Source organism: Antedon mediterranea, chromosome 10 (genome assembly GCF_964355755.1).
Source record: "Antedon mediterranea chromosome 10, ecAntMedi1.1, whole genome shotgun sequence".
NCBI classification, from domain to species: domain Eukaryota; kingdom Metazoa; phylum Echinodermata; class Crinoidea; order Comatulida; family Antedonidae; genus Antedon; species Antedon mediterranea.
The window spans coordinates 291,478-306,142 of record NC_092679.1 but is presented as its reverse complement, the minus strand read 5'-3'; the positions used below and the strand labels follow the sequence as shown (position 1 = coordinate 306,142).

The following is a 14,665-nucleotide window of genomic DNA, read 5'->3' as shown; positions in this document are numbered from 1 at the left end:
AAATGGCCATTTTTCGACCCTTTTATTTTTTGATAAAACTGGTGTCTATGGTACTATAAGGTGATGATAAAGCAATATATGATCATATAGAGCAATTTTATAGCATAATAATTGAATTTTAAAAACTTGATATTTTGGCCTTTTTTCGACCCTTTTATTTTTCGATAAAACTGGTGTCTATGGTACTACAAGGTGATGATAAAGCAATATATGATCATATAGAGAAATTTTATAGCATAATAATTGAATTTTAAGAACTTGATATTTTGGGCAATTTTGGAAAAAATCCCTGTACAATAGTACAGGGAAATTTGCGAAAAATGGCCGATTTTCGACCCTTTTATTTTTTGACATAAATGGTTACTATAGTATAATAAACATGCGCAGAGGCGAATAATGGGTTCTGCGCATGTAAATTGTGCTATAGTAACCAGTTTTGACATAAATGGTTACTATAGTATAATACAAATTTTTCAATAAAACTGGTGTCTATGGTACTATAAGGTGATGATAAAGCAATATATGATCATATAGAGCAATTTTATGGCATAATAATTGAATTTTAAAAACTTTATATTTTGGCCATTTTTGGAAAAAATTCCTGTACTATAGTACTGTACAGGGATTTTTTCTAAAAATGGCCATTTTTCGACCCTTTTATTTTTTGATAAAACTGGTGTCTATGGTACTATAAGGTGATGATAAAGCAATATATGATCATATAGAGCAATTTTATAGCATAATAATTGAATTTTAAAAACTTGATATTTTGGCCTTTTTTCGACCCTTTTATTTTTCGATAAAACTGGTGTCTATGGTACTACTAGGTGATGATAAAGCAATATATGATCATATAGAGAAATTTTATAGCATAATAATTGAATTTTAAGAACTTGATATTTTGGGCAATTTTGGAAAAAATCCCTGTACAATAGTACAGGGAAATTTGCGAAAAATGGCCGATTTTCGACCCTTTTATTTTTTGACATAAATGGTTACTATAGTATAATAAAAATGCGCAGAGGCGCATGTCAATTTTGCTATAGTAACTGTCAAATAATCAAAATATTATTTCTGGTATCGATTGATTGAATTTGATTGAATTTATTTGATGCTCAACATTAAAATAACAAACAGACAAAAGACAAAATAACGAGCATCAGGAACACCCATTAGGCCGGAAAAACCAGCCCATTTCCAATGGGGTCCAAATTGCACATAACAAACAAGAGAAAATACAACATTAATAAAACTATAAATATATAAATATACATTAAAATAAAGACCAGTAAAACAGAAAAATTAAAAGAGAAAGCAAACAAGAAATGAGAAAAATTGCACGTAATCAAGACCATTATAGTTATCAAAATTATTCTAAATATAAAATATTGCGTTCAAAATGTTTTTTAATATGAGATTTGAAGGTAGTTAAGTTGGAAATTAATTTTAAGTTTGATGGAAGAGCGTTCCAGTCTTTGATAGCAGAGAAGAAAAAAGTAGAATGAGACTGTTTATTTCCTTTAAGTAGAGGTAAAACCAGATTAACATTACGTTGGCGTGTGTTATGTGTGTGGATTGTGGATGTCCGTGAGAAATGTTCAGATAGATATGGAGCTGCATTGTTATTGACAATTTTATGAACATTACAAAGCCTGAGAAATTTTACTCTACTTTCCACCTTAAGCATGCCAATGTCTGATAACTCCTTCTGACCAATATGAGATCGTGGTCCGAAACCGTAAATAAAACGCACAAATTTGTTCTGAGTGGTCTGTAGTTTTTGCTTCAAAACTTTGTCAATACCTTCATACCAAGTCGAAGCACAGTAATCAAACAAGCATTGAATTAAGGCAGAGCATAACAGTTTTTTCGTGTTTTTGTCCAAGCAACTAGCCTGACGATATAAATACCTTAATCTACTATTCGCCTTTTTTATAACACTTTTGGCGATGTTGTTACAAGAGGCAGAACTATCAAGTTCTATACCTAAATATTTTACTGACTTAGAACCCGTTAAAGTAAGGCCATGAGAAATAATATTGAAAGATCGTAAACGTTGAAGTCGTTTTTGGGTACAAAATATGATAGATTCAGTTTTACTGATATTGATAGATAGTTTGTTATCGACAAGCCATACTCTACATGAATCAAGAGCTTTACTAAGTTTATCAGCGACGACAGTCGGATCTTTGTGCCAGAAAACAATTGCACTGTCATCAGCATATAACAGCAATTTGCATTCAGGGTCGATACTTACAACCATATCGTTTATGAAACATAAAAAAAGCAAAGGACCCAGTATGCTACCCTGTGGAACTCCACATGAAATATCCATGGGAACGGATAAGGAGTCTTCGATTTTAACCATTTGGCTTCTGTTTGACAAATATGAACGAAACCAGTCTAATGAGGTGATGCCCATTAACAAAAGCTTTTCACACAATATATCATGATCGACAGTGTCGAATGCCTTACATAAATCTATAAGTACCATACCAGTATGTGTACCTTTGGAGTTATTTAATTTAATTGTGTCTAACAGATTAATTAAAGTACTTTCGGTAGAATGAAATTGCCGAAAACCTGACTGATATTGATAAATAAGATCATTTTCCACAAGGTACTGTTCTAACTGAACATGAACCGACCTTTCGAGAATTTTTGAGACAACACTTAAGACGCTGATGGGTCTATAGTTTTCTGGATTTTTACGACATTTTTTTTTATACAGTGGGATGACTTTAGCTATTTTAAAATCACTCGGAACAACTCCTGTATTAATTGACAAATTGATAAAATACGTTAAAGGGGAAGCCAGTACACCGGCGCCATCTTTAAGGAATTTAGCTGGTAGCCCATCGAGACCTGTACTTTTCGTAGGGTCAAGACTTTCAAGTTGTTTAAGAATGAATTCTTCTGACACAGGTTTAAGGCTAAAAAGAGTTGTAACTTTTGAAGAATAAAAGTCTTTTACAATTTTGGAACCATAGTTAAACATGTTACTCATGGGTGGAAGTTTATCAACAAGATATCTTGCTACATTGGTAAAATGATTATTAAAATGTGTAGCAACCTCTTGTGGATTGTGAATTTTTGATTCATTTATTTCCAAAACAACTTTAGCTTGTTCAGACGTCTTTTCACTATATCCTAATTTCTTAAGATGTTGCCATAATTTCTTAGGATTGTTTTTATTTTCAATTATTTTATTTCGAAAATACGTTGATTTAGCTTTTTTAACATTGCGCTTGACCTTGTTTCTTAATTTACAATACATATCATGATCTTCTTTGATTTTACTCTTTTTAAATTTATTAAAATATTGATCACGAGTTCGTATATCATTTAGAATATCTGTGTTAAACCATGGATCTGACCTTTGTTTCACCCTCATCTTTCTAAGGGGTGCCACACAATTTATGACGGAGCTAAGAGCTTCCTTAAATGACGACCATGCGTCGTTAACATTAACTTTAGATGTAACGTTTGTCCAATCTATTTCGGACAGTTTTGACAGGAATTCCTCTTTGTTGTACCGTTTAAATGATCTTGAGTAAATGGTCTTATGCGATGAGTATTTTGCTTTACAAGATTTGCGTGTGCAAAATATCAGCATATGATCACTTAGGCCTGTGTTTATAACACCGGAATTAGAAATTTTGTCTTGAGAATTACATAGGATATGGTCTAAACATGAGGATGAATTCCTGTCAAAACGAGTGTCTTCACTTATCAAGTTAGAGAATCCTAGTAATTCGAGAACATTTTTATAATTCGTAGATTGAGTACAATCTCTGTTAGTATTTATGTTAAAATCACCATTTATGATGGTTTCAAGGTTGTTAATTTTATTTACAGTGTCTTCGAAAAAGTTTAGAAAATTGTTGACATTCTGTTCAGGAGGACGGTAATAGGTTCCAACAACGATTGGTTTTGTATCCGGGAGGTTGAGTTCAATCCATACTGATTCAACATTATTGTCCATTAAATCTTCTCTCTTGGTAAACGCTTTGTCCGTACGCACATACATACATACTCCACCTCCTCTACGAGAAGATCTATCATTGCGAACTAAGGTATATCTATCTATGTTTACTTCATTATCAGGAACAGTCTCATCTAGCCAAGACTCGGTGATGGATATAACTGCTGCCTTTGATTTTAATGCGATTTCCCTTATTTCAGATATTTTGGGAATCAGCGATCGTACATTAAGTTGAAGAAAATGCATTCCTTGTTTGTTAATTGTTTTTGCGATGTCGTCCATGTCATCGTCTAGGGGATCAATCTGATTAGCGTCCGATACATCTTGGTTCTGATTTTCATGAAAGTCTGCATCATACCATGGGAGCGAGTTCAAGGAGCATATATCGCAAATATAAGAGGATGACTTACCGGCGCACTTTGTATGTATTGTTTTAATGTCGCATGCATTGCATCTGATGATTTTACTTCGCTTGTTAAATCCTCTACTGCATACGTCACAATATGACTTTTGTTGAGGTCCAGGATTTAGGGAGACATCCCCAGCAATAATGATCAAGTAACTTAACGTTAAGTGGTGATGTTTTCTTAATATACGTTTTACAGGATATCTCGAAGAGCTTGCACCGTACATTTGCCAGAGTGGTGATCTCAAATCCAAGTTATCCTGCTTAATGTGGGTAGGTGCTGACCAGTTGCTTGCGATGTCAGGTCCGACTTCAGTGAAGTCTAAAGTCGGTTGACTTAGGGTGCATATTCTTACTATGATACATAGTAAATGGATGAATAATGTTCTAAATTGTACTTTATACTGCATGATGATGAGCAAAGTAGGAAATACGTTGTTTTATGTTAAAAATGTAAGCATTCAAAGACAAGCGTTTCATCGGTTGTCACGATACAAAAAACAAAATTACAGTACGACCAACAGTAACTGTAAATATTATTGTTGTGATAATCCGCACTAGTTTGTTTTGTAAAAAAAATATCCAAACAGCCAATGATTTAGATGAGGAGAGTGAACATAGGCCTAGTCAAAAGACTAAACGTAACGTACCGTATGGTGGTAAGCACAATGCTTGGCGTCCCTGGTTACCGGCGTTAGCAACAAACGTATAAAAAGGCGCGAAAGGCCTAGCTGATCAAAGTGAAGAAAATGATATAATCCTAACTCACAGCTTGTAAATTAAAACAGTTTTCTTCAATCAATATTTGTTGCTGTATCGATATGTCAGTTATTTAACTGTTGGTATATCCAAAAATCAAGAAAATGGATTTTAAAAGACATTTGACTGTCAATCTAGACCGATATATATAATACTGTAATTTGCTATCAGATAATCAAAACAATCCATATACAGTATTATATAACACCTATATAAATTCCTGTCATTTGATTGGACGAATGTGGGTCACATGGCGTGCAATAGTACGCACTATTCAACGATCGTTAAATAGTACTTTTTGAAACATTTTTGTTTGTTATTTAGATGTTATATAAAACAAATAATGAATGTTTTGTATTCGTGTAATGGTACAAATAATGGCACTTGGTGAATGATGAAAGGTTATATCAACTCGGCTTTGCCTCGTTGATATAACCTTTCATCATTCACCTCGTGCCATTATTTGTACCATTGCACTCATAAACATTCATTATTTGTATAATAGTTAATGGCTTGATGAAGTGACCCCCCAGACTTGACCTTAGCAATAAAATAAACTAAAGTGACAGAAATTGAGTCTGTTTAGTATAATAAAGTAATATTATTTAGACATCATTTCTATTTAAATTATTTAATAAGCAGATCATCTTTTACAGATTCAGTATTTTTTAATTTCAATTGCACAATTATGACATATCAAAGTATGAATTCTTGTTGTGTTTTACAAATACAAAAGTTATTAACTTCTGTAACAAAAAAAACAATATTTAGTCATGTATAAAAACAGAAAAGAAACGTAATTATAACCCAAATTTGCTTTAAATTACATTTGGAACAAATAATTGTTTGGTTAATGTGAATAACTACGATAAAATGGTACATTCAAAAACAAATTTAAACTAAAAATTTATTATCTTTAAAACTGTCAACAAGCGAGTGTTTGTGGTTGTTTTCGTTTTTTATTTGGTTGTTTTCGGTAATTAGACTGACCCTTCAGAAACATAAAATGGAATTCTGAATTAATATTATATACGAAGTTTACGTCGTTGAGGGAGATAGTCCCTCCCCCACCTTTTGATGGAAACCCCAGAATGTGTTATATGCCTATATATACGCCTATATATGTATTTGCTGTAGTGTTGATTATAATGAGTGCAATTTCCAGCAATCTATAGGTGTAATATTTTCTTCAAGCGCTGGACTTCTAAATTGGAATCCTAATTTTTAACGGCAGATACAATTTTTAGTTTTTTAAACAAATAAAAACCATCAATTAGAACCCAAGCACTGAAATTTAGGAGCCTATTGATGAGACAATGACAACTTTAAAAATCACACTCAATCACTTTGCAATCAAAACCTTTTTATTTGACTATTTTGATTTAACTATTCATTGTCTTTAGAACAAACCCGATCCCTATACTATGTGTTAATTCCACAAAGTTAACAAAAATCCAACTTTTGCTGAAATCAGGCTTCTGACTACTGTGAGGTATAAATTGCAATATTATATCAAAAATGTATTTTAAGATAACAAAATCACAGATAAATGTACAGAGTTTATGTATTTTGATATTAAATTGCTAATTTAAAAAAAACTCCAAGCGATTTGTCTACGTTAACATAAAATGGTTTGATGTTTTAAATACAAACTTATTTTTAATTTTTATATAAGACAAGACTATGTTTACTAATTGTACAAGATTGGTGCTATATAAAATGATGGATTCCAGCAATCTTCAGGCATTTTCTTTCTCCGATGTTAGTCCTATGGGAGGTGTATCATAGGGTTAACATAGTTGCCTTTCAATATGAGGGCGGGTTTTTTTAATTTTATTATGTTAGTACCTATAATTCAAACGTTAATTCTGGACCTCGCACAGCAAATAGCATTTAGAAAATACTTTCACAAAACCATGATAAAAGTAGTATGATATTACAAGAAATAATTTTCATTTAATTCTGTACGTGGAATATATTAACGCATAATTACATTTTGTTATTCACCTAAATTTGGATGTGCATTATCACCATCTTAAAATTCAATCGATTCTAACTCATTAAATTAATCAAAATAAGCTGAGTATCATAATTCCACAATTGGTGGTATACTATACATTCTATACAAAGATAACTAAGATTAAAACTTTTTTTTGCTTTTCTTTTACAGCGTAAATAATAATAGTGCATGTGTACTAAAAAAAATCAACCAAATCATTTTGAATTATCCAATGTTTGATGCAATAAATTGATTCAACATATTACAGTAGTATTATTATTATTCATTACAATGATGTCATATTGAGTACGAAGGCCTGAATGACATTTACCATAATACAAAGTATACTTTAATGTGGATGTAATACATACTCATATTAAGTTAATACATTCATGTACTACATATTCATATCCATGTAAATTAATAAGCAGAACATAGTCATATTAAATTAATATATTCATGAATAAGTAGTACATATTCATATTAAATTAATATATTCATAAATAAGTAGTACATATTCATATTAAATTAATATATTCATGAATGAGTAGTACATATTCATATTAAATTAATATATTCATGAATAAGTAGTACATATTCATATTAAATTAATATATTCATGAATAAGTAGTACATATTCATATTAAATTAATATATTCATATCAAATTAATATATTCATGATAATAAGCAGCTACATATTCAGCATACAAACTGTATGTGAGTGAGTAATAAATAATTGTTTTCAAAAGATGTTCATTGAAGAGAAATTTTACTTGTGAGAGATATTGCAATGGCAATGACATCATTGTGTTTTTGTTTTCAATCTGGTATTGATACATTAACCCAGTCTACCACCCATCTATGGTGACCAAGACAAGCTTTCTTCACAAGAGAACTCTACAAAAATTTAATCAGTAGTAAATAGTAAAAAGTGTTAAAAGTCGGGCTGTTACAAATCACTTTCACCATAGAGGGCGGTAGAAAATGACATGTAATCCAGTGCACCAGGTACTGCGTCTTCTCCTGTGTACGCTGCCATTCTTGCGATACAGTATTCAGCCTGATCTGGTGGAAGTTCTCGTCTAAGTTCATCTGCTGTAATGTAAGGCTGTAAAACAAAGCATATTATTCATAAGATTCTATACCACTAATACTACAGTACAGTAATACTGTACTAAATTATATTGTTATGCTTAGGTAGTGACTATCTTTCTTATCGAGTAACAACGTCATTCTGCACATGCTCAGAAACATATGAGCAGGCTCAGAACGACTGTTAGACTCAATAGCTTCGTAGTTGTATGGAACATCGTGAGAGGTTGCTACTAACTTACCTTGTTTCCTGCAAGTACTTTGAACGAGGTCATGACCTGTTCAGCGGTGTCTGTATCCGTAACTTCGCTTGTAACAAAGTCCAAGAACGCTTGGAACGTAATATATCCTGTACCGTTTGGATCACATATTAACATTATACGGTTAAATTCTGGATCTTGTGCTTTGTCATCTTCTTTGACGGCGTAGCCTAAACTCATGAGGCAACAACGGAATTCAAATGGCTCTAGTTTCAATGAGTGGTTCTACAAACAAAATTACAAAAATATTATTATACATTTGGCTTCCAGACACGATAGACTCAAATTAAGTAGTCTAGTTTAATGTATACAACAGTATATATCATAGGCAATATCTTATAAGAAATGCATACAAACCTTATCAAAGTGTTGGAAAGAAGCTCTAAATTCCTTCAACTGTTCTTCTGTTATGCCCTTTGAGTCACGTGTCAGAATTTGGTTATCAATTTCACTAATATTTCGTTGTATAGCTGTTAACAACTGCTCCCAGCCGACACGGATTGTCTAATTTGAGACACAGATTAAAAAACAAATTAGCATTCTGCAAAAGACGGTTGTAGCAGAAAAACCGTAACATCAAGACAATCTCCATACTTGATTTCCTTTTGGAAACACATGGTGTACCGCAAACCCAACAAAAGCTCTGTCGACACTATCAAATTTTATGTGACAAAGAAATGTGATGCGCCTATATATAGACATGATGATGTCATATTACTACCATATTTGGGCATTTCACTGCCATATTTGGGCAAATCACACTGTTAGTGTACTTGCTGAATAAATATTATTATTTTATAACTAATGCCAATTACCTCCATTGTAAATTCTGTATGTCTGTTCTCAAAGATCATTGCTTCCTGTACTCGTTGACTGATCACTTCCAATTCATCAATATTCGGTTTAAACTGATTGACAGCGCTGTCGTACTGCACCATGTAATGATGCTGATCTTCCAGCGTACCTGATCCGCTCATCGTTACCGCGGTGATAGCCTCCATCTGTTTTGCGATCCATGGTCCAATCACATTGGCTTTGTTGGCAAACTGCAGACGAAGTTGTTCATGAGCTACAGATGGGTTGTTAAGTACATTACACCAACAAACTTAGGAATACTTAGACCCCACCCATGGTTTTTACTCATTTTCCTGGACCTGTGTCCAATTTCTATCCGTCAGCCCACCTCAATTGGACCAGTCTTCCTTTGGAATTGTTTCGTCAGTCAACTTCAATTGCTAATTTCCAGACAGATTTAAAACTATTTTTTAAAAACTTATTTATTTTTATACTATTAAGAGCATAGAAGTTTTTGCATAATGCGGTATGTAAGCCTGAATTCTTTATATTAGGAACATACAGTTGCCCAAGATTAATTACTCTTACACCTGCCTACCAACTTTTTCCCATTTACTTCCCTCAAAATATCAGTTTGTATTTCTATTGTGACAAAGTGAAAAGGATACATTGCTGTTTGTACGTTTCTCTGTTGAGGGCTTCATCTCGCTCTGGTACCAAGTTGTTTAGGTCAGCCCATTTGCTTGTGATATCCTATATAAACAAATAATAAAATGTTTTATTTCTGCATTCATAAAAGCTAAACTAAATATCCAACAATTTTCAAAAATTTACCATAAAAGTATTAAATTGTTTGCTTGTGATTTTTTGGACAATATCATGCAAACATTACTAAATATACCTTTGTTACTTATACTAAGTGTTATACAGTAGTAGTAGTAAATAATTGTAAATACCAACAGCTCTGAAAGGGAAATTTGTTGTAACACAAATATATAATAGTAAATATATAATATGTAAGAGAACTAAAAACATTGGTTTCAGAAAATGTGGATATTTGTATTCTTCTACATGTTACAGCAACTTGCTTGAATGTTCTAATAATAAATTAAACCTAATGGGATTTTACAATAGATTTTTCAAAATTTATGAATAAACACATAAACGTTGACAGATTTTAACATAACTAATCTTGATTAGATAAATGTATTGAATTATTAATTAAAATGAATAGATATTATAAACAAACAAAATGGCAACAGATCAAACAGTGCAACCAAATAGAAAAAAAAAAAGGTTTTCCAGAAAGCATACCAGATTGGACATTTTTTTAAATATTCTGCGAACATTAAATTATACTAAACAAACATGCCAATGCAACACTAATATATTTAGGTATATGGAATGGAAAACCAGACCTCTGCGGGGACCAATGTTTTTATTGGAGTGAAGTTTATTTTATAATTGTTAATTGTGATTAACGGTGTGTATATGTTTTGGCGAATCAATTTTTTGATTGATAATGAACTGGCAAGGTGACACTAGTTTACTATTCAAACTCATTATACACTAAACAAACATGCCAATGTAACAAAACACTTAATATATAATATATTGAGGTGTATGTAATAAAAAAAAGTCTTTAATTGAATTCAATTGTAATAAATGGTAGGGTGAATACTGTATATGGTATTTATTAAACAGTTAATATGGCTAAATGTGATTAATATTAATAATACTATTATATAATCTATACTAATTTAACAACAGATGTTATATTATTGAAAAATCTAATAAAAATATGATAGCATACATGATGGATGATACATGCAAACAAATAATACACATAGCAACGCTAATTAGCATACACAGTACCCATGCAAACAAGGTCATGACTTGTTAATAGTAATACACTTAACAGCCTGTTGCATATGTTAGTCTACTATTTTGTAATGAAACCTCAAAAACACAATACTAGATAGTATAAACTGGTTAGCAATCCATCATTGACATTTAAATTTATTTTTGTTAATATTATTTTGTCTAAATCTACAAGCAAATGTTAATCAAACTTAAATGGAGCAGTTAGTAGAATGGAAAGACAAATTTAAAATGTATACACAACAGCTATTATTATAGTATACTGTCAATTTGTTCTTCTACGTACTTTAACCAATATATATTGCTTAGAAGCCAAAATGTATTAAACTATTTAAATGAATGGGACTACTTAAACATATAATAAATTTGAACTTGAAATCACAATTAATGTTGGTATCTATATCTACAGCTCCTATGGTATACACACTTTTTTTGCAATAAAAAGCTATATGTATTTCATATTTGTAATTATTATTTTTGAAGCATTTTTATTTATTCTAATAAATACTTTATTTCTTTTTTTGTGTGTGTGTGCATTAAATATGTCAGTAAACCATTTAACCAATATCTTGAGTATAATAATAGTCGTAAAATAGATAGAAAGAAAGAACATCAGAATATACAAGGAAAAAAAACAGTGTTATGACCGTCTCAAAACAAGCATGTGCCGAGAACATATTGAAAAAAAAATGTATTTTTTTTCCAGCAAGCTTTTGTTATCATCTTACTTTAGAATCATCCTCTATGCCATTGGGTTTTCCTTGTTCTGATTCAACCTAAATAAAAGCACGGCAAACAAAAAAAGCAACATCTATCAGACAAACATTCACCTATTTACTATGGCAACGCATTATCATTCCTGTTACTATGGTAACATATTATCTTTCCTGTTGTTATGGTAACAAATAATCATTCCTATTACTATGGTAAAACAATATCATTCCTGTTGCTATGACAAACAATTGTATGTTACTATCAGCTTTAGAAAATGTGAAAAAAACTGTGTTAGATAAATTAAAACATTTTGTGAATTGATCTTTCTTCGTTAAAAAAAGCTAAACATGCAAATAATTTGATTAAGATTTGCATATTAAATAAACTTAGGTGGCATAATGGATGTTATAGTGATCATTGAAATGGATTTATTATAACAAATGATATGAATAATTAAAATGAAATTAAATAATAAATGATGATTTTACACCGAGATTTTAGAGTTAACTAGGGCCTGAAATATTCAATTCTTAAAAAAAAAAAATTATTAGGACATCTTGCATGAAGTTTTCTTGCATTTTTGGTGGCGGTATAAAACATTCAGACGTATGGCATGCCAACTGGGTAATTTATAGTTCATTCATCTCATTGTTGGTAGTCTATACACAAACCCAGACTAAGCAGTCACGTTGATGCTATGTAGGTTACCACATGCTCAGGTATCAGAACACATTCAGCGGCTTTAACTTTAAAGGTCCCATCTTTAGAGAAACTCAACAGTTCTTTTCAGAACTATATACAAGTGGTGTACTGCAAACTTTAAATCAACATTTAAATTCAATCATATGCATTTTCATCCTTAAAATGCTTACCTGTACTTTGAGAGCAGTGTATGGATTTTGTAGAGCGCATTTAATATCATATTGGTTTCCTATTTGGACGACTTCATTAGCAAGTTGTACAATACTGTCATACTCTGACTGAGCATCAGGTAAAGTCTTCTTGAACTTTTCATGGGCATCCATCAATTCCTGAAATAAAAACAATGTATTGGTCAGTTTGCTAATTGTGGTCATACTCTTAAGCTCTGTCTACACTATCAAACTTTATGTGACAAAAAATGTTATGCGCCCATATATGCCCACGATGATGATGACCATATTTTGGCACACACACTTTTTTGTCAAACTAGTTTGATAGTGTAAACAGAGATTTACTGTTTAAAGACTGGGGGAATTTCTCGCGCAGTGACATCAAGCATAGGTATTATTTTTTCTTCCAGGGCGTACCCCAGGGATGCAAATCCTTACTGCAAGCTCTGTCATCTTCAAGAAAGAGCTTAATTTTCATTGGATATTGGATCTCAAAAGTTAAGTTCTGTTGTTAAAATGAGCACCCTGCCAAAGTTTTAAATTAAGAGTTAAGGCGGCGTCATTTCTATTTGACATATTTGTACCTGTATTTCTTCAACACTATGAACAATGAACATATCACCAAGATCCTCTCTGGCACCATCCATCCAGTTGTAGAATGGGGCTGCCTTGATTGCAAACTCCAAGTGTAGTTTGTCAATGCGATCAAGTACTGTTTCAGCATCCTAAAGGCAATATGTAAATTTGTTAGGTACAGCTATAAGTATTATCAAATTGATTACTTTGTATTTAAATAATAGTATGGACATAGATTTAAGATTATTTATTCGTACTTAAAGTGGAAATTTGGCTTTACTTTTGCAATTATTATACAAATAAAATATCAATCTATATCATATACTTTTATATTATTTATCGTAAATATGCAATATCTCATAGTGTGAAACTCGTCCCCACTTGTCTTATCCAATTGACCAATAGGGGATTACTTACATCAAGGGCTTGTGATCGCTTTACTGTCAGGGCTCCAAGAGTATCCCATTGGTCACAGATCACCTGACATCGAGTGTTGACCTCTGCTATTTGTGGGTACTCCAGGTCACTGTAAAACAAAACAATAAATTCCACTTTGTTTATAGCAATAAAATAGATTGGAGAACAAAGTTCAGGGCAAGCTACGGAAATAGTTGCAATAATATAGTCTTGTGATTTTACAACAGGAACATGCAATAAATAGTACCTCAAATAGCAGAACCAGTAGCTGCAAATTATAAATAATAATGTATAGTATGGTTTACTTACTTCAATTCTTGCGCAATAGCAGCAATTTGTTCCACTCTGTCCTGATGAGCAGCTAGATCACTCTGGAAGGCCTCATGCTTCCTACGTAGGGCCTACAAACAATATTGAAACTTGTTATAACACTTTTATTTAACAACTAAATAAATTCTTGTCACTTGATTGGTTCATTTGGGTCACATGACGTGCACTAATACATGCTATTTAACGATTGTGATATGCAATAAACATTGTTATATAACACCTAAATAATTTGATTGGTTGATTTGTGGGTCACATGGCGTGCAATAATACGTACTATTTAACAATCGTGACATGAAATAAACATTGTTATTTGAATAAATATAACCTTTACATCATGGATCATCACTTCGATAAACAAATAACATTGAATTAATCCATGAATGAATGTTTTATTGAGAGTGAAATTGACCTTTGCAAAAAATGTTTGAAGTAGAGCCTCTTACTTTGATTTCGTGCAATGAGAGAGATTTGTAGTCCAACTCCTGCAGCATTTCAACCTTTCCACTTGACCAGTCCTCGTGAATTTGACATTTCAGTCGGAATTTCTTTGCCAAATGATCAAGTCTTTCAAGTCTGAG

At 31.9% G+C, this 14,665-nt stretch overlaps 1 protein-coding gene across 5 annotated transcripts in view; it reads right to left on the bottom strand.

The window, feature by feature from the left end:
- Positions 1 to 6,496: 6,496 nt before the first annotated feature.
- Positions 6,497 to 14,665, bottom strand: part of LOC140060940 (alpha-actinin-like) — a 29,216-nt gene continuing 21,047 nt past the window's right edge. For 3 of the 5 annotated variants that reach the window (XM_072107312.1, XM_072107311.1, XM_072107313.1), the window contains exons 12-22: positions 14,531 to 14,660; positions 14,067 to 14,158; positions 13,758 to 13,866; positions 13,349 to 13,489; positions 12,765 to 12,923; positions 11,907 to 11,954; positions 9,966 to 10,050; positions 9,318 to 9,571; positions 8,860 to 9,006; positions 8,485 to 8,727; positions 6,497 to 8,258 (exon numbers count right to left, since the gene is read on the bottom strand). In XM_072107312.1, coding sequence (XP_071963413.1) covers positions 8,100 to 8,258; positions 8,485 to 8,727; positions 8,860 to 9,006; positions 9,318 to 9,571; positions 9,966 to 10,050; positions 11,907 to 11,954; positions 12,765 to 12,923; positions 13,349 to 13,489; positions 13,758 to 13,866; positions 14,067 to 14,158; positions 14,531 to 14,660 — 1,567 coding nt within the window. In that variant the 3' untranslated portion in view covers positions 6,497 to 8,099. The remainder of the gene's footprint in view (positions 8,259 to 8,484; positions 8,728 to 8,859; positions 9,007 to 9,317; positions 9,572 to 9,965; positions 10,051 to 11,906; positions 11,955 to 12,764; positions 12,924 to 13,348; positions 13,490 to 13,757; positions 13,867 to 14,066; positions 14,159 to 14,530; positions 14,661 to 14,665) is intronic. The other 2 variants (XM_072107315.1, XM_072107314.1) reach the window with 1 other exon arrangement.